At 42.5% G+C, this 22,063-nt stretch overlaps 1 protein-coding gene across 1 annotated transcript in view; it reads right to left on the bottom strand.

Moving 5' to 3' along the window:
- Positions 1-22,063, bottom strand: part of LOC310772492 (cadherin-18) — a gene marked incomplete at both ends in the record, with an annotated part of 175,127 nt that overhangs the window by 133,288 nt on the left and 19,776 nt on the right. The window contains 2 exons of the mRNA XM_083632312.1: positions 2,365-2,484; positions 19,807-20,101. Of these exons, the coding sequence (XP_083488438.1) occupies positions 2,365-2,484; positions 19,807-20,101 (415 nt within the window). The remainder of the gene's footprint in view (positions 1-2,364; positions 2,485-19,806; positions 20,102-22,063) is intronic.

Below are 22,063 nucleotides of genomic sequence, written 5' to 3' on the forward strand. Positions count from 1 at the left end.
ATATTCAGTAGTTCATTTGTGTTGCTCATTCAGTCAAGAATGCAATGTTTTACATGGGGCTGTGGCTCTCAAAGGGGCCAATGGCGTTTCCAGACAGCAATGAATCAATTCATACAAGTGGATGTCTGGTCATGTTTAACTAACAGCAACAGCAGCGACAAGCACACAAAACTACACGCGCACACACACACACACACGCACACGCACACGCACACGCACACGCACACGCACACGCACACGCACACGCACACGCACACGCACACGCACACGCACACGCACACGCACACAGACACAGACACAGACACAGACACAGACACACACACACACACACACACACACTGCAAATAGCAGTTAGAGAGAGCACACAAAAATACTCACTTTACTATTCGTTCATCTCACATCTCTGTCTCTCACACGCAGACAAGCACGCGCATGCACGTGCACACACACACACACACACACACATACACACACACACACACACACACACACACGCACATATACACACACACACACGCACACACACACACACACACACACAAAAGAAGTACACATATATGTTCCCCCCACATCATAAAAGGTATATATCTTTTGCTCTTTGGAAGGTCTATTAACATTTAATAGATTCTAGTAGGCGCCTCTCAAACAAAAGATGGATTCTGAAACCACTGAGCGCTGCCTATTGTGTTTTCCCCTTTCTGAAAGTAAGAAGCAATGGCTTTCTGAAAGCATCTTTGCAAATGTCTCCTTTGACCCCTGAGGAGTTAGTTATGGCCCAGAAATAGTAGATGGTGTGCTAAACCATATAGCAGCAGCATGGGAAGTCCATTACTCAACGGTGGCAGCGTTAGCTTTTATGATCTCAGACGTGCTATATAATATGTAACGCAGAGCAGGATGTTCTTTGCTAAAAGTATGCGGTGCACAGATTCCACAACATCATATTATTCGGACCACTTTAGGATATCAAAATGCATGTTACTGTATCCACCTTATTTTTGAATGCCCCGCTGTAAAAATAATTATGGGTACAAGGTCCGGTTTAACGTGACTTGATTGTTGCAGCTTGCCATTTCCTAAAATGGTATTCTACTTGATTTGAAAACTCTGCAGGCAAGGTGGCCGCCTATACTCCCTTGTAGCCTACCCTGGCTGAATTCCTAGTCCATAAACTAACATAACTTGGCCAATAAGTATGTAACATACCAAATAAAACAAACAGTAATGTCTTTATTTGATGTAGAATGCAGAGGACATGTAACTGTTTCGTTAAACTCGCGTTCCAGGAATATTGTATTTACTGCGCTGCTCTAAAATAACGTTACTGGCGCGCGCCTCAGAGAGCTGTTCATCCTGGAAGCCACTCGCTTTGCGCCAGAACACAATCGATTTGGGGGTGGAACACGCCAGGATTGGCCAACGCCAACGCCAGTGCCCAGAACTGTCAAATCAAATCATCGACAGAGACGCTGTGGCCCGCCTCGCAGTATTTTCAGTGTATCAGAGTTAGATAGAGAACCTGATAAATATAGCCACATTATGGTTATAAACAACAAACTAACGCTGGTGATCCGTATGGAAACAGTGTTACTCGAAATGGTTAAAAGTTTGGTCATTCAGTGGCGTTTTACTGCCATGTAACATAGCTAGCTAGCCGCTAACATTAGCCACAGTAGGCGATTACACATGATGCATTGCGCTCTTAAAGGGATATTTATCGACGAGATTTTTGCCAAGCTGGACCTGATTAGCGATTTGCTCCGTTTGCCCAGACGGGTGTCAAGCTGTCAGCAACAAGGCTGGGAGGATCACACCGGAAGAAGCACCCATAGGCAGTGTTGCCAGATGGCAAATGTTGAATTATCGTACCAGAGGGTCAAAATTATCGTTTTTGGAGTGAAATTATCGTACGCCCCCTCCCCAGCGCGGCGCGCCAAAGTCGGGGGGACTGCGGCTGATCACAGGCTACTTTTGGGACTTGGCATGATCTTTCAACACTGTGATCTCAGCCTGCGTTGCAACAACAACAAAACACCCTGCACGTATTGGCTGCAAATATGTTGTTTGAAGAGATGATTGTATAAACAGATAGAGTGATAGACGTAGGATTCGTCTAAATGTCACAAAATGATGAAATTATCGTACATTTGGGGGATTTTGGGATTATTGATCGTACATCGTACAGAGGTCAAAATTATCGTACAAATACGATAATTATCGTACGTCTGGCAACGCTGCCCATAGGCATCATGGCAGCTAGAAATAAGGTGGATATAGCAAGCTTATTATTCCAATTTATAGTGACAATCACTGCTGTGTCATTCACTTTCCCCAGCCAGCCAGCCCTGCACATTTACACCACACCTGTTTTGGGGTCGACGGAGAAATATGGCTGTCCTTGTAGAATACTGTAGACGATTCTGGCACTGTTTCCATAGGTGGGATCATCAGCGTCGGTTGCCGTGACTTGGAACACAGATGTTCCTAAAAATGAAAAACACAACAAAAAACAACATTATTTCACGGTAATTACAGTCTTCTTAGAGCATTTTCAAAAGGTTAATGCAGTTTTGACGAGCTTCCACTGTGCGTCGAGGCCTTGCAGCTGAGTCACAAATGGGCTGTGCATAAATCCTGGCTTAATATACAGATCACAACCTAGAAAACAAGAGAGACCCAAAAGAGTGTCATAGTGGGAGTGTCTACTTCAATGTAGTAATTTTGTAAATAGAAGTGAATAGTCTGATAAGACGGATTTGTTCCAGAATCAGCTTACTGTGACCACTGCTGGGAATAAATAATCAGAGTAGGCCTACTCAGATTACGTTTTTGTGTTAACTACGGAATTAACACATTGTAATGATGTAACTAATTGGCTTTAATAGTAACTTATCCCAAATCTTTTATTTAGGCTCTACTCCAAAGCATAAGTTGTAGGCTACTGAAAAAGTAGCTCCAAACTTAGTTAACATAAACAAACTGCACTTTTTTTTTGCTAAGGCAAAAAAGCTAAAACACAGCTAAAACAGCTAAAACATTTTCATTTTCACCCATGAATAAAACATGTCATGATTTTTTTCCCCTTCTTCCAGGGAAATGTTACTGCACAATCCACAAAAAAGAAAAATCTAAATACATTTCATTGTACTGTATACTGATAATGCTTTAGATGCCAGCGATACATACATTATATATATATATATATATATATATATATATATATATATATATATATATATATATATATATATATATATATATATATATATAGCCAGAGGGGCTCAGGTCCAAAAAGTAATCTAAGCGATTTAAATCTAAGTTGTTTAGTATAGTTTAATATTGCCATACTTGGTAACCGTTTTACCAAGTATGGTAAGACCGTGATATTATACCACACCTAAGGGTGATTTTTAAGCACGACCCTTAGGTGTGGTATAATAAGGATAAACACGACCTGTCGTGATCTATTGCTTAAAAATATATTTTTGCAAGAAACCAAAGTTAATGTTTACATGTGACTAATGTACTAGCCAGTAGCCACTACTAACACTTACACATTAGTAAGCTATGGGCAAATCAGACATGCTAACAGCAAGACGGTGCATATGGTTCGCTATAACAAGCTGACAGGTAAACACAAATTTGCCCATCAGAGACAAAAAAAAAACAATGTCACTTATTGCTGCCATTGTCAGTTATCTTAAGAAATAAATTATGTTGACAATTTTCACTGCTTGAATGCATTCCCAGCTGAGAACTGTCTAAATCCATCACCACAATTTGCTTTCATGCTTCTTCTATTACAATGGATGACAAAAAATAATTAAAAATTTCTGAAAACTTTCTGATCTGACGGTTCATTGTTTACACTGTTATTTAAAAATTCATTGTGAAAACATTTGTGGTTCAATTTAACACTTGACTTGTTGCTTATATGGCACAAAAAGCATTCATCAGCCAATTATAATCGGATAAAGAGTGCATTATACCTACAAGCTTATATAATGCATCAGTATATGTGATGAATATGATGAATATGATCAATATGATGATGATGTATGATGTATGTAGGGTTGCCACCCGTCCCTTAAAATACGGAATTGTCCCGTATCTGACAGTGAAATAATGCATCCCGTTTTGAACCAATACCGGACGGGGTTTGTCCCATATTTTCATCCCACCTGCATTGCATGATGAAAACACATCCTACTCTGTGTCTGGTTGGTTAGTACTGCTGCCTTTGTTGGTAGATTGGTTAGTTTTAGGCATCAGTCACAGTCAGGCTGACCCTCTGCTCGCTGATTGGCTCTAATCGGGTCTGAGCCGATCAGAGAACAGGGATGGGGCGGGTCTTCGCAGAAAGCTGGTGGGGAAAATGGCTTTCCCTACTCCACCACTTCCAGTGAAAACTCGCTTCAAGTTTCAGAAATACAGATGTGAATGGGAAGAATCAAACACTTGGCTTGACAGGGTTAGCAAAAATGAATACAAAGGCATGCGTTCGTAAATACGGTAGTCTGTAGTAGCTAATGAGTCCAGATCCCAAAACGGCACAAACGGGACTGAGCCAGGACTGGCAGGAGGCGGGTGAACAGAGGTGAGTTTAACACATTGCTGAACGTGAACATGAAGTGGGATAGGGTTAGTTATTTTTCATTTTAGTGTAGAGCGTCAGATTTGATTTAGCCAACTGCAAGGCATGTGTTTGATGTGGTGGTGCAGCATGGTGGCCTGGCAGACGTCACGTTAGACAGCAGTATGTCTCAGTCAGGATGAGCAACATTCACGTCATGTCAGGAGGACACCCTGCAGTGTCCCACAAGCAACTTCAGAGGCTGATACAGTAATGACAGCTTTTTAATCCCTTCTGGACATCATGTTCTGATTGATCAGAATCTGGTCAATTAGATTTCCTATCCAGTTGTATTTAGGCTACTAGGAAATAAATATATACTGGCTGCTGAGGTGCTTCTCTTGGCTATGATGTGATTTGTGAGTTTTACAATGAAATACATAAACATGAATCTATACATGAATCAATATAGTGCACATGGCAAGAGAGTAAACAACTCGGTTATATGCTCAACCAATCTGGAAAAATGCATTCTTCAATAGGCTAACACAATAACAGACAAAAAGGCAATAAAAAGAGGTGTCAGAGACAAGCAAATATGTTTGACCTAATAATATATTTTTCTCAAATATACCCATTTACTGAGGGGTTTGTAGCTAAAATGCTATCTATTAGTTCATTGTTAATTAAGCACTTCAAACTTTAAGTATTAATCTAAATGCTTTCTTGAAACAATCAAAGTTATGATTTATTACCACTGGCCCGTGGTGTCCCTTATTTTTCTGCATGAAAGGTGGCAACCCTAGATGTATGCTTTATTATAGGGCCTGCCGTTCTTCTGGATACGTGCTCTGTTGCTGTCCTTCGGGAAGTTAACAAGATTAAACAAGTGGTGCTCTCCACTCTGTCTCACTAGATATGATTTATTTTTTGCTTTTAAACTTTGAGGACCAGACTGAAATGCCAGCCATAATGAACCATGTATACCACACTATGCCTGAGTACTCTGATTCTGAATCTCTGTCAACCTCACAGCTAAAATGGCACTGAGAATTATTCTCAATCAGTTTTTTGGGATTGCCTTGAGAAAGAAAGCTGGGCCAACTCCAAATGACCTGTCCATGAAAACATATCAGTTATAATTAATGTCCTTTGAATTGTTCTTTGTTATCAGCTTTAGTAAAGCTCAGTTATGACTTGGCTGACAGTGAGTTTCACCGGCAAGACGTAGCGCGTGGGAGGATCAGGCTAGGCTATTCCCCCCCAGTTCCCCTCCACCCTGAAAAGGCACCCCAACTGACCAGAGGAGGCACTAGTGCAGCGAGGACTCATACCCCAAAGGCTTCCCACCCTCAGACAAGGCCAATTGTGTCAGTAAGAACGTCTGACCAAGCCGGTGTAGGTACAGGATCTTCTCGGCTTACAGATTGCCCTACCGGAAGTGCTCGGCTCGGCTTGTATACTGGTATCTTAGCGTTAGCTTGTTAGCTAATCTAAAGCTGTTGGCAATTTTGCCCACGTAAATCCCACCACGTATCCGACGTACAGCCAATCAAATGCCTGGCCGAGCTGAAATTGGACAGAGCAGAAATTGCACCGACACCGGAAGTAGGCTACCGCTGCCGGGGTAGGTACAGGATCCACTCGGCTTACACATTCGGCTCGCCCTACCGGACGTGCTCGGCTCGGGGTCCACAACGGGGTCTAACCCAGTGGTCCTCAAACTTTTTTAGCCGCGACCCCCAAAAACCTTGAGGGTAGGGTTCGTGACGCCCCTCCCACCGCTGCCCAACCAAATAACTTCCTAGTGCGCACACATTCACACACTGATTTCACTCACTCACTGAAATCTTTTTGATACAGTTTATAGTTTATATACAATACTCATTGGTATGGGAGATTTAATCATCATGGGAGAAAATTCATTTTCTTTTTATCTTTTCTTTTTTTACAATCATCCCGCAACCCCCCAAAATAATATCATGGCCCCCTAGGGGGTCTCCGACCCCCAGTTTGAGAACCACTGGTCTAACCCTAACCCTGATTTAAAAATGTAATGTCTATCATGTCTGATAACATCAGTAGCTTAGTGTTAGCTTGTTAGCTAATCTAAAGGTGTAGGCCATTTTGCCCAGTTAATCCCACCACGTGCCTGACATACTGTACAGTCAATCAAATGCCTGTCTGAGCTGAAATTGGACCAAAGCAGAAATTGCACAGACACCAGGAATTTAACCCGGGTCTCCCCGGTGGTAGGCGGCCAGCTACTTTTAGCTCTACACTTACTACCCAGACACGGCTGACTTTTTAAAGGTTGATAGTTTAGAGCAGAATGCGGAAGAGTTTTATTACAAAATGCTACGCATCAATTTCAGAAAAACAAAAACTTTTGAAATAATATATCAGACTCTTAAGTTTTTTTTACCATACCATCGTAACAGATGGTATGGTAAAACAGTCTGATTCAGTAACAATGCACTCATAACACATGTTAATGTGCTTAAAGTGTGATTGCGCACAGCGTACTTCAACTAAAGTGTTTAATTAATGCTTCTTCTTTTTTTTTTACTATTTTAACACCAGGCGCATGATATTAAACTGTCTGACTGTATGAAAGGGTGACCATTCAGCAATAAGTATGCAGCATGTACTTTCTGAACCTTCACCTGAAAAATCACTTTCACAAATGTAGTAAATCTCTGTTGGAAATGGGATGTCAAGATTGCTTTGCCTCAAACAGGTGCTTCAGAAGTTGTCCATGTAACGAACTCCCTCGAAAGAAGAGATACTTTAGAGCAGAGACCCTGTTTTGATAAATGTTTCCACCCATGGACCCAACATTTAACTGGATTTTTGTTGTCGGTATATAAGTACTGTAGAGAGTGTGAAAGCCCTTGTTTAGCGCTAACATCTAATGCCTGAAATGATAGTGAAATTAAAATATTGGAGTGTCTATTCGTACGCGGGTATGAATAGCCGTCCTGCGTGGCAAATGCTATTAGTACCCCGTATTTACAAGCACACAGCCACGGAGGCTCGGACCCGTCTTTTAAGTGTTTGAGAGCGCAGCGCTGCATGGAAGGCCACCCTCTCTCTATACTATTTATCTCTCTTTCTCCCCCTCTCCTCCGCTCTGTTCCTCTCTCTTGTCATTAAAGCTCTGACCAAAACTGAATTTGAGGAGGCGTTTTGCACGGCGGTAAAGTTATTTAGGTTCACTAATCCAACGCTACCTGCTTTTGATCTGATTCTCTCTCCTTTGCTCCTTCTTTACACGTCCTCCTCATGCTACCCTTGCAAAATTTGGGAAACATCAATGATTCTTCGGGATCAAGGCTTGAATGAAATTAATTACGTTTCGTTCTTTAAACTGTCCAGACTCATTTAGTTCAACGTGCCACTGTCAATTTAAGTGAACGATTAGCACACTGGTAAAATACTGATCTCTCACATGGGAGACCTGGGTTGAAATCCCTGATGGCTAATAGCTTTTTTTAATGTTGCATAATTGTTAATCTGGACATATTTTATGTATAAAGTTGTTGAATGATCTTCATCATGACGTAATTGTGCTTGCTGGAATAGCTTGGTACATATTTGGAACCCTCAAAAGGTTCTATATAAGACACACCACAACAAATAAGTAGGCTAGTCCACACCAGTACACAAAATAAACAACAAAGATCACACCACAAAATAAACGATGATGATGATGATGATACGAATACAATTATATTATAGGGATATGATTCAGTTTCAGTTGTTCTAGTCTCATATAGTCTCCACAGAGAATGAAGAGCTGCATGACGTTTATAATTGATGAATGGTAATCATCCTATGAGAAACATATGTACATCAATTGATACATTTTCACTGAGGACAATCAAAATACCAGAAAAATGCGCTCAACCCTCAATACTTTCAGGGGACCCCAGGCAATTTAGCTCTCGGGGCCCCCCTGTGGCTGAAAATGGAGGCAGCCTCTATTGCCAACTCCTCTCTGCCAGCCATCTTGTTTTCCAAGCTAGGGAGGCCAGGGACTTTTCAGGGTTTGTGTTTTGTTGTGAGGAACTCCCTCAGAATTATAAACCAGGTCAGGAAAGCTTTGAGCCTACCAGATGTTTCTGTCCACACTTTCATTTGTTTCAATCACTCTTTTTTGCCTCCTTGGTCAGATGGAGACTATCATACCTGGAGTGAGAGGGGTCTGGCTTCCATCAAAGACCTATACCTACCCAGCGAGCACAAAACGTTTTTTCAACGTTGATTTTTAGTTGAAATCTGGGTGATATTGGGTTTGAACGTCTAAGACCTAATTTCACCCTCTTTTCAACCGGCTAAAATGCGGTTACAACGTCAACGTGTAAAAAAACACAATTTGGTGCATCATATTGTTAAAACATTTGTTGTAGCTTGGAATAGAGGCAATATTGATAGTGTGTGAATTGGCATTTGTCCATTTTATTGTGTAACTGAGAGTTGAAATCTGGTCTATACGAAAACTACATTTCAACGCATTTTATGTCACATGAAATATCATACATATGGGACTATATAGGCTATGTGGTGCCAGCAAAAAGCTTCCAGGACACAACTATGGTTAATAGTTTAGCGCAATACTATAAAATAATGAATTCAGTTCCTGCAGCAACGCGCATGCGCAAGTACTTGCTAGCTATACTAACCGTGACTGACTAGACTAGACCAAAGCAAGTCTGCACCGGTCTGCACCAAGGCACGCTATGTTATTGTAACAGACTGTATACGAGGCTCTGTGTACCTCCTCAGTCTCTGGTGTTAAATGAAGTTAACCTCTGAAGCCATAGGCTACAGCCTATAGACAACACACACACACAACATAATTTTAGTCTGTTACATTAATATAATAGTCTCGTACACATCACATGAAATAACTTGTCATCCGATCGTCGACAATCATGTAGTCTACAAGTTGTGTGCGAGATAGACTATATATGTGCCCAGCTCTCTACAGAGTATAAGAAAATATATAGCTCAGCGAGTAGAGCGGACTGGCTTGAATGTGGGAATCCTGTGTGCGCTGCTAAATTTTTAATTTAAAATCCTGGTGAAATATGGTCTAAATCTGAACGTTCAATAAACGTCTGCAAATAGTGGGTGAAAAAACTTTCACTTTCAAACCTTCCTTGCACGTTTTTTCAACGTTGACCCTAAACGTTTTTTAAATGTCTTTTCAACCGAAAAATGCTCGCTGGGTATAGTCACTTTGCATCCTTCGATCTACTGAAAAGGACATTTGGGCTGCCCGATACAAACTGGTTCAGGTTCCTGCAAATCAGAAATTATGTTCGATCCAAAATTCATGCATTTGAAACGCTCCCAAATGAACATGATTTTTTCGATGTTTTGCTGAGCCCTCCTCACTCCAAGCACCTCATCTCTAGATTAATATGTCTGTTTGATAACTGCACCATGGCCTCTACTGAATGGATTAGAGGGGCGTGGCAGGAGGAACTTGGTACTGATTTATCATAATATGGGAAAGGAGTCTGTCTGTGGTACAACTCTGCTCAGTTAATAGCAGACACCAGCTGATTCAATTCTGTACAACTGTTCAGCTGTACAACAGTCCCTGACACAGGGGAGAACTGTTGCCAAGAAACTTATCCTGAAGGAATGGAAATCCCCCTCTTCACCCTCTTTTCAAATGTGGCTGAGGGATATGACCTCTGTTATACGGATGGAGAGAATTAGGTCGCTTTCACGTTTAGTCCACTTTAACCGCGCCAGAGTTCGTTTCCTCGGATAGTGCGGTTCGTTTGGGATGGTGTGAAAGCGCAAACGAACTCTGTTGCGGAACAAACAGAATGAATGAATGAATGAATGAATAAAACGAACTCAAACAAACAAATTTACAATTTACAAACAAACGAACTCTGGCGCGCTTGAAAACGTTGGTCTCGGTTCGCTTCCAAGTGAACCCTGGCGCGGTTCGTTTGTTGTGTGAAAGCAAAACGGACTAAACACAAGAGCGCCAGTGCATCTGATGCACTCATGCAGTGCATCATGAGTAGAAGACAGAAGCCTTCTACCGTCTGCTCCCTTCTAGAAGGGAGCAAAACAAACACTGTGGCGTACACACGTGTACAGTACCTGCGCACCGCGTCGTGACATACGTCGTCATAAATATCACATTTCTCAACAGCTGGCCGCTTGCCTATCTCCTTCGGTACGTAGGCTACTCTCATCTGCAGAATGAAATGTTCAACAGCTTGCTGCCTCATCTGCTGCTCATATTGGGCACATTCTTGTTAAATAATTATTTGATAGTAACACCAATTTTAAAACCAGAAATCCCAATATTGCAGGTGGTGTTGCTCCATGGTTTGTGTTTTGCGGATTCACTTGTGTTGTTCAGTCAGTGTTCAGTCAGCCCTCAGCCAGGCAAGAAGCCTGCTGGAGAGGAGAGATTTCCCTTCTCTATTCTGTCCAAGATGAGTGACTGTTTCGACCACGTGACATTGTTTAGAAAGTTTGGCACACTTGTGACAAATTGCTGTGTGAAAGTGAACCAGACCAAATGAAAATCGCAACAATGTTGCAACTTCACCCCCCTGAATCGCACCGAGTCCACCAGCTTATATGTGAAAGCGACCTGGGTTCTTGAGGACCAACTCACTTAATACATTTTCGGTTATTTGGGACCCATTTTTAGCCTACCTCAGTGAGGCTGGGGGCGACGGGTGACTTGCCTGGTTGATCTTTCACGGATCCCGTTGTGTGGGATCTCGGACACGATATATCTTGCAAGCATAATATATATATACCTTGTGTCACTGGTAGCACGATACAATACTGAATGTCAAGAATATGTATGTTTTTATGTTGTTTTTTTTTCTTTTCTTTCGTTCTCATGTGTATGAGCCTGTCTGTTTGCCTTGTTTGTGCGTTGTTTAAAAAGGTTGATAAAATAAAAATATTGGGGCGAAACCCTCAATACTTTCTGTGCTGAACCCTCCAAAATGTCACAGGAAGGAATTACTCCAGGACAGCACTCCAATCACTTTGATATTTATTTTCTTTTTTTATTGTCTGCACACTGACAAGACAAGGACAAGAGACCAGACCCGCTGATCTCTCTGCCCAAAGTCTAACACTCCCCCTAACCCCATGTGAATTAAGCATACAGTATAAGGGGGGAATCCCCCCCCACACACACAATTTACAAAATAAATGTTAGGTCCTGTGAACTGGGGTGTAAATAGCATGTAAATAGTCACACATGCTATTTACACCCGGGTGCAAATAGCATCTGCCTTAAAATATCCCCCATTTTGCTGGGACCCCCCAAGGATCCCTAGGAATCACTGGCTTGAAGCTAGAAAATACCCAGCTAAGCTAACTGGCTCCTTCAAAAGCTTTAAAGTGGGACTGAAAGTCTTGCAAAAACACTGATATTTTCCCCTTGGCTCAGCCTATATACAGCACATCATATTTTCCCATTAGAAACCCAGTCACATATTTCATCTTATTCTTACCCCAAGCTTGTCCGTGTCCGCTTTCATCACCTCCTATTGGTTTCAATCCATCTATCTCTACTGTCCCAACTTGACTTATTGCTGTGGCCACAAAACATAATGCACTTTTAAAAGCTCAAGGTTGGTCTTCTGAAATAGGATTACAGCCACCGGCTCTCTTCATTCTTCCTCAGTGAGAAGTAACCTTGTGCTCCTCAGGTAAGGCTAGTTCTGCCATAGTCAATGTCCTTGTCCCATTTCAGAGCTTCTAAACCTCCATTTGGTTGAGAAATGAAAACCCCGATTGACCAAGATCTGCCAACAGCAATTACTTAGCAAGATGTTGTGTGACCACAAATGAGTCTGAAAACCAGCCTTAATGGGTTGAAAGATGTCATCTTCATGGGCTAAGATGTAAAAGTTTAGCGTGCTTTGTATGTATGTATATATATATGTATGTATATATATATATATATATATATATATATATATATATATATATATATATATATATATATATATACATACATACATACATACATACAGGCAAAAATCCCCCCCCCCCATGGGCTCCAGTGTCTGTTGCTAGAGCATCTCTTGAGGTCTGAGGAGTGAGGTTTATTCACTGCACATGACGACCCACTGGCCACAGTTACACTCAAACCCGGTAAACCTCACTACCATCCAGTTCACAGCACCTGTTGTGTGATCCCCCATGGCAGGGGATCGAACCGGAGACCTTCAGCATGGGTGGCGGACGCTAGGCTAAAAGCCCATGAGCTGTAGCATCTGTTGCTAGAGCATCTCTTTGTCTCGGAGAGTGCAATTTACTTACAGCACGGCAAGCCGCTGTACCCATAACACAAAACTGTAAAATTTACATTTCTTCTAGAAAAAAGAACAAAACGAAACAAAAACATGGATGGAGGAGTGTAAATCCACTCCATTTTACACAAAATGATCTTTACCTGGCTTAGGTCCTCTATAGTATATGGTAGCATTGATCCGTGTTATATGATGGATGGCAGTATCTATTGGGAATTGTATTTGAGAGGGGCAAATAGGGGAAAAATAAATCAAAACGTGTGCTCAAGTCCTCTGTGTGAAACCCTGAATGTGATTTTCTTTTGTTTTTTAAAAGGGATGAAAAGGACTTACCCATGTGTGCAATTAAACTAAACAAGTCTACAAAAGCCTACAGGTCTGCTTCTGCTTTTAAAACATTTATTAAACAGCAATCTTCCCAGAAGTGAAATGGTTGACAGGAATGTGAGCGAGCGAGAGCGAGAGAGAGAGCCATCTCCAGCACATCCATTTAGAACATTTCAACCGAGGGAGATAGATGAGTAGGAAATTGATAGTCCTTTCATCTACAGTAGCACTCAGAAAAGGTGATTCTACCATTCCACGTTGAAACAGTCATGTTGGAGTACCTGGCACGTGCCCAGCTAATCAATTTACATAGGGGGAAAAAAAGAACATCACGACCAATTAGCTGCCACACTCCCAGACATCCCCTTCCTGCGCTTGGCAGCGCCAGTATTGACAAACGCTGGGGGATTAGTGGTGCAGAGTGTGAGGACAGTTGATTGTTACAGCCGATTTGACGCCGCAGACTTAATGGACATGAGCAGAAGAGGGGGCGGGGCGGGGGGAAGCGTCGTTATTTTCCCCTTCACAGTCGTCGATCTCATCCCTTGGGTCATCAATGGTGATTGATTTGTACTACTTTGATTAGTGCAACCGATGATGAAGTTTGCAGCGAACATTGAAACTTTAAAATGAGTGGTCATGTAGAACGAAACAATGGACGCCAATACAATAGATTGGTGTTGTATGAGGCTATTTTCCATTACCCCATTATCCACTCACTCACTAATTGGAGCTAATAGCACCTGATTAACAACAGAATGATCAAAAGAATCTATTTATGAAACATATTTTGGTCCTATATGAGTAGCAACAGTGCTTTTATCTGATCTTATATCTCATAAATGCAGCATTCAATGATGTGAATACAGTGCAAGAGTACAATATACATACAATGCATTCAAAATGAGATGAAGATGTGTGACTGGCAATGTTGTATTGATGTCAGGCGAGTCTGTTCATGAATGAAGGCATCAAGGGAGATATTGGGACTCGTGCATGAACCTTTTTCCTGAGGTGGACTCTGATGAGTGTGCCACGTCAGATTCCCCAAATGCTCGTATCTTCAGAAAACTGTCGTAAATAACCTGTGTAAATATAATGACCTGTTCTAAATTAATATGCGTTCATGAGAATTGTTAATTTGCATAACTGACGCCCCAATAAATCCATATAACGTTAGGGGTCCGGCCCATTATGTCGTGAAGCTTCATTCATAAAAATGACACAGAAGACTATAAAAGAAGTCAACCAGCTCTGAGGCCCTACCATCAGAAATAAATCAAATAAAGCATATAATATTTAATATAATTCAATAGTGGAATCAAAGGCCCTACTAAAGCCAAGGAATGGTGGGGAAAGTAACTTTTGCTGTTAATGCAGTGTCGTTGCTGTGTATTCCCTTAAGAAAACAACTCTATTCTATTCACCTTATGTAGAAGAGACAGTCTGGCTTGAAAGACTAACAGGAAGTGTAAACACAATCGGAAGTTCTGATTGTGTTTACACTTCCTGTGACAGCCGCCCTCGGAGCAGATTCTGCCTCTCCAGCAGAACTTCCGCAGCTCCGTTCTGACGCGTTGTGACATAAAACGCATCAGAATGGAGCGCTTTGGCAGAGGGGGAAATGGGAGATCTCTGTGAGGAAAACACAGAGAGAAGGTAAACACTGCCCATGTGCTTATATTACCAAGATTATGAATGATACAAAGTGGGTTGATTACCGGTGCACCTGGGCTTGATTTTAACTGGCCAAAAGGAGGCGTGACAATAGGCTTGGCCAATCACAAAAAGGCACTTAACTTCCAGACGGATTCACTAAAGGTTGCCGGAAGTATGCACTCTAGTTATTTCTGTAATGGCGCCCTAACAATGAATCACTATAGTCCTATATAATATGCTTACTACTTAGGAACTTAGGGTCTCTGTGGTACTCAATAATGAATTGATGACCTTATCATGATAAGATGATTCTGTAGTATCACCATAATATTCATATAGGGAATTATAGCTTTTGTGACGACCCTCCCACTCTCCTATTTCTGTGACTTGCAGGAGCCTGGTGGGTGGGGTCGTCGTTAAGGCTGATTGAGTGCACCTGGGCCCGGTGTAGTCAGTGGAGACCATTCAGTCTCTCTCCCTCCTCCTCCTCCTTTCAGTCTCTCTCCCTCCTCCTCTTTATACACACATTTGGTTCTGTTCTTTTGGTTTGATGTAGTTTGTGTTGTTATTTCCCCTGAAGCCTCAGACACACCAAGCTGACAGTCGGCCGTCAGCCATGTCTGGGCGTCTGTCGCTCTAGTATTTGCGGCGTGTCCGGCACCGTTGGCTCTAGTCTGCGGCTTTTCGGCAGCTTTTCTGGCTGATTCAACATGTGGAATTGGCATCGAGTCGTCGAGTGGCTGGTCAGGGGTAGAGAAATCACTCTGATTGGCTGGTCAGGGGTAGAGAAATCACTCTGAGTGGCTGGTCAGGGGTAGCGAAACAGCGCAGGAGAAGAGAGAGGGCACACACAAAACTCTGCTCATTTTCCAGCTTCATCTCATCTGATCATTCCAAAACACAGATATTTTCACGACGACGTGCCTTTGGGAAAGTCCCTCGAGCCTCTCACTGTATATCACATTTAGTGCGGTTTGTACTTATTTTTCACCTCCACCTCTTCCTTTGTTCTTCCACAAGCAAAAGACCAGACAAGGGCTGACAACACCAGTGCCATTTGCAACTTCTTATCAGACATATTCTCCATTAGAAGTAGCTATATTATGAAACCATTTAAGTGAGCAAAGTGAGAGGCAAACGCTGCTTTGTTTCATGAATCAGGTCCCACACAGGCACAGAACGTACGTGCTAGCTGCCCGCCAGCTGTCGTGTTTGCTTGTCCAAATGCAACTTTTTGGCCCCGACACAGGAGACATGAGGGGACATCAATTGGGCTCTAGTTGCCGCTAGTCCTTTCTAGTTCTCCCGGTGGTTCTGGGGCTTTAGGTTTAGTTTTTTTTTCTGCCAACAAGTCAAGTTGCAGTCCACATCCACGTCTGTCCAGACTCATACAAGCACTCATACAGCAGGGGTGTGGCCATTCAGCCTTATGGCACTTTAGGCAATGTTTGGGGGTACCTCAACAACACAGCTAATCATTTTCAACATGGAAACTGGTCCTACCCCTAACATTACCCCTAACCCTAAACCACCCACATCCCTCTAGCCACCCCTCAAACCACAACCCTCTATGACCTTCCTAACCCTAGCTACGGCCCCTTTCCCCTAGCCCCACCCCCCACATCCCCCTAGCACCTCCCCCTACCCACCCCTCGAACCCTGACATTGCAAAAAATAACTGGCCGGAGATTGGATGAACCATCTGTCTATCATGTCTATCGCTGGCTCACGCTCGCTGGCGTCACACCTAATGGCCGACCTAGCTGCCTCTGGACGCTGTTTGGTGTGAACCAGAGCCGTATAATAGAAGAGTTCCGACATCTCCATTCACTCCAATGGACCAGTTTTTTTCCAGGAAGTAGAAAGTGGAACTCTTCAGTAAAAAAAGCAGCACTGTCGAGTTGCATCAAAATAGACAGTGTTGTACTTTGAAAGGGTTTTTCATCCCTTGAAATGAATCAAATTGTACATTATCTGCTTTATTTTAGCATGCAAAAGTAGCGCGAGACCCATTCCTGGCTGTTCATTGGCTAATGATTCTTGCATTTTGGTCCTCCGCTGACGCCACTCTCTCTCTAGAGGACACTAGTGTGAACCACTGCTGGTTCAGATTCAAACCAATAGATTACAGCGTGGCAAGAGGGATTTGTCATGTGACCTCATGTGATCTCATGATCCAGCTGCCTCACAAGCTTCTCTGACTGCTGCTGACTCTCAAAAAAGGGTCAGCGCTGAGAATCACCTCCATTTGAAGCAAAACCACTCAGTTTGGGCAGCATTTGGACAACTTTTCAAAGGCCTCTGTGAAATGTTTCAGCACCATTGTGCTGTGAGGCAGAATCCATTGGACTGAGGAAAGTCTATCCTGTGTTGACCCCAGCTAAAAACACAACGCTGGAATAAAGAAATCAAATAAATCTGCTTGCCACATGGTGCTGGGCATGCTATAGGAGCAGCTGTCTCAGAGGAGGTGGATAGAGTTTTTTTTTCTCCATGATGTGGACGACTCCACAGTCTCGACGGCAGCGATGCTGCGGAGGCACTATTGAGCGCTTAACAAAGACCCGCCCACCCGGTGAACCATCACAGAACCAGCAAACAAAGAGGAGAGAGAGGAGTCCACTCGCTCGCAGAACATCAAACATTCTTGAAAGCATAAGGGCACAAACTGGAATGTTGCATGGGGTTATACTGGGGCATTTCACCTTCTGTTAAACCATCTTGGTGGAACACTTGGTCACGATTCTACACACATGGGATATTGTATGAAGCCAATAGTCTGGCCATAGACTGTATTTCACTCTTTCCTGCGGAGGCATGAGAAAAATAGATCCTGAGAATATCTGAAGAGTGGCTGAAATGAAACAGAGCTGGAAAACGAAATCACAATATGAACTTCTGCCATTTCCAAATCTCAGACACTGCTTAAAGGGCCACTTTGCCGTATATGCCATGTTTTTCCCATCTACACAGAATACAACCAGGTCCAGTTCTAAGACCATTACACTTACACATTTCAAATCTGTTCTAGATTACCAAGGGGACCCTACACTCTCACCAAGAAACACTTTGAGATTTGTGAAAATTGTATCCTATCTGTGAAAATGGAAAAATTTAAGATTTAATTGTTTTTGCCCCATCTAGACCGCATAAAACCAGGTCTAGTTCAAAGACCATTACACTTATACCTTTCAAATCTGTTCTAGATTACCAAGGGGACCCTACACTCTCACCAAGAAATACTTTCAGATTTGTGAAACTTTTATCATGGTATGAGCACACTTGAACATTAGACTAGGGAGGAATGGCGGCCATCTTGGATTTGAGGCCAAATCTGACTTCCCTCCACATCTGACAATAAACCTTATGGTATTCACTCACTATGTGAGAAATCTCATGCTTTTTTGAAGCAGTGCACAAGTGTTATAAGCACATTTGTACATTTGACCCAGGGGAATGCCAGCCATCTTGGATTTTAGGCCAAATTCCGCCTTCCCTCCACATCTGACAATAAACCTTATGGTATTCACTCACTTTGTGAGAAATTTCATGCTTCTCTGAAAAGGTGCAAACATTTTATAAGCACATTTGTACAATGGACTCGGGGAAATGGTGGCCATCTTGGATTTGAGGTCAAATCTGACTTCCCTCCCAATCTTAAAATAAACCTAATGGTATTCACTCACTATGTGAGAAGTTTTGTGCTTTTTTGAAGAAGTGCACAATTGTTATAAGCACATTTGTACATTAGACACGGGAAAATGGCGGCCATCTTGTAATTTTGGACAAATGTGACTTACCTCCCAATGTTAAAATAAATCTAATGATATTCCCTAACTGTGTGAAATTTCACGTTTTTCTCAAAACGTGCACAATTCCTCTATTTTTGGGAGCTAATCCGCTCTACTATATGCAAATGAACAATGTTTAACTTCCTTCCATCTTGCCTGGACTGAGAGCTCCCCATTCATTCACAGCACTTCCTGGTCCAAATGATGTGATAATGATGTCATTTGTAGCAGTTTTGCCATGGTGTCACTATCACTATCATTATCATATTGGTCTCTCTACCTTCATTTGCCAGCAGACTGCTCCAAAACATTTATTTAACCTTTATTTAACCAGGAAGTCACATTGAGGTTGAAACCTCTTTTGCAAGAGAGACCTGACATCATGATATCATTTTGACCAGGACGTTCTGTGAATGAAGGGGGAGTTTTCTAATGATTTGTAATGATACAAGGTGTTTCAGAGGTCCAGCTCATTTTTGGTCCATGAATCAAATACAAAATATTGCTGAGAACCTTTCATTAGATTATTTTTCGTGTGTGCATAAACTCAATTTTCTTTAAACAATTTTAAATGTATGTATGTATATCTTGAATATTGCATACCTTCACCTATAAGAAGTAATGTATGGTGTATTTCATGGCAGGTGTAATGTCTATGTTTCTATATTATCAGAAGTGTTCTGACTGCCCTTGTTTTATTATATATGACATATAAAAATAAAAACAATTGATCACACAAAAAAACAATTTTAAAGTTCTAAAACATGTATGACAAGAAACACTGTGATTATATGAAATCAAAGTCCAAACCCATTCATAGTAAATGGACTGCATTTATATAGCGCTTTCATCCAAAGCGCTTTACAATGTGCCTACATTCACCCATTCACACACCGAAGGCGACCAGCTGCCACGCAGGGTGCTGGGGCAGAAATTTGGGGTTCAGTGTCTTGCCCAAGGACACTTCGACATGCGGACGGGAGGAGCCGGGGATCGAGCCACCGACCTTCTGGTTAGTGGACGATGCGCTCTACCTCCTGAGCCACAGCCGCCGCATTCAAACAAAGCCTTACTGCTGACAAAAGTAGACAGCGATCAAGGTCCAATTGACTGTATTGAGGAGTGCTCTACTCACCTACTTCAGACATCTCAGGCACCGAAGCTACAAAGGGGCCATCTGGAAATTTGGGGGCATTGTCATTGATGTCTTGTACTTTGATGATGAATTCCGACTTTGGTTCCAGGGCTTCTTGCGTGTGGCGGTCCAAGGCTTGTGCGTGTAGGACGTAGTGTGCTTTCCTCTCCCGGTCCAGGCTCTTAGCGGCCTGAATATCTCCCGTCACTTCGTCAATGATGAAGATAGTCCCGGCACCTTCTCCACTCAGAATGTATCTGACCGAGCCATCCCCTTTATCTGAGTTTGAGTGAAGCTGCAAGGCAAACCAGACAACATGTATGAATACTCACGATCAAATTTGCACTATTTTGGTAACAAAAAATAGCATTTGTATAACAATTTTGAGTATGCATGAGGATACTTTTGCAGATCTACAGATGTAGACATTGTGGAAGTTCCACTTTTTGCTGTACTCTTGTTGAACCATAGCACTGCACTTTTGCTGTATCACGTGGAAACACGGTTTGAGGAACATTGTGCTCTCTAGTCAGTTGTCAGTTGAACAGTCAGGGAACTTGTCAGCTGAGAGAGGCAGGCTTTTTGTGTTTCAATGTCCTAATTTACTCACATTGTATAACGTTCTGCAGTAGCTGTAGGGTATCAATGCACGAAGAGGGAACTGTACAACACTTACCACTGCAAAATCCATATAAAAGTATAGATTTGGGCTTGGATACATTGTGATAAATATCTAATATTCTTTGATACAGGTTCTATCAATGCTGTATCATCATGAGATATCCTTTGCAACTGAAATACCCGGCTCAACCCACCTTTCCGCTTGAGAAAACTCATAACACAACATTGGATTATTGAACATTTCCCTCAAGCTTTACTGTATACCATTGAAGAACTGCATCTTTAGAGATTAAAGTTTTGTTGTTGTTGGGTTTTTTTTACCTTTTTATTTATACAGGGGGAGTCTCACTGAGAGCAATGCTCTCTTTTTCAGGAGTGCCCTGTTCACATTCACACACACATTCATACCTGGAAGCTGCCCAGTACAACCACAGTCTGAACTGCTGGCCACTGATCAGCTCCACTGGAGCGGTTGGGGATAAGGGCCTTGGCTCAAGGGCACCTCAGTGGTGGTAATGAGGGAGGGGCAACCGCTGCCTTTTCACTTTCTCCAACCAGATTGTTGTTGTTGTTGTTGTTGTTTTTTTGGGGGGGGGTTCCTTACAAGGGGAGCGTACCTATGTTCCCCGGGTCCTATATTCCCCGGGTCCTATGTTCCCCGTTTTTGTGGGACCGGGGAACATAGAACCCTTTCTATGAAAAAGGGTCCTATGTTCCCCGCTTTTCCCAAATAGGGTCCTATGTTCCCCGCTATGTTCCCTGGTCCGATGTGTCTCCCGAAATGCCAAAAACAGCCTACCTCATATGATCGCGTGATTCAATCAATGCATATGGGCGCAGACAACACTCTCCGTAACATTTGGAAAGGGCCTGCCGACTAGGTCATTTTTTTCCCCACCATCATTTCTGAGTTCTGTCTCGGGGATTACCAGGCCTTTTTTAAATATTATGTGAGTGTTGTCTGCGCCTTCATCCCTATTACGACATGCCTCTATGGGGCGGAGCACATGAGCGGGCCTTTAAACCCAATAAAGCTTGACATTGTATGCTTTAACATAGCCTACATGCCCGCAAAATTTAAAGTTATAATTTACTGCGGTCAAAAAAACGTTTCTCCTGCAGCGCAGGGAGAGACAAAAGATCCAGACACCTGAGTCGGGGCGGACATTAAATCATATGTTACCCTGCTGCAAGTAAACATTATTATTCTAAGAAATAGTATTTTTCTCCTCTTAGCCTACATGTGTTAATGCTTGTAAGCCCCGCTGTTGCGGGCATGTAGGCTATGTTAAAGCATACAATGTCAAGCTTTATTGGGTTTAAAGGCCCGCTCATGTGCTCCGCCCCATAGAGGCATGTCGTAATAGGGATGAAGGCGCAGACAACACTCACAAAATATTTAAAAAAGGCCTGGTAATCCCCGAGACAGAACTCAAAAATGATGGTGGGAAAAAAAATGACCTAGTCGGCAGGCCCTTTCCAAATGTTACGGAGAGTGTTGTCTTTTGATTGAATCACGCGATCATATGAGGTAGGCTGTTTTTGGCATTTCGGGAGACACATCGGACCAGGGAACATAGCGGGGAACATAGGACCCTATTTGGGAAAAGCGGGGAACATAGGACCCTTTTTCATA

The sequence above is a fragment of the Poromitra crassiceps genome (assembly GCF_964638095.1).
Source record: "Poromitra crassiceps genome assembly, chromosome: 2".
In the NCBI taxonomy this organism is placed as follows: Eukaryota; Metazoa; Chordata; class Actinopteri; order Beryciformes; family Melamphaidae; genus Poromitra; species Poromitra crassiceps.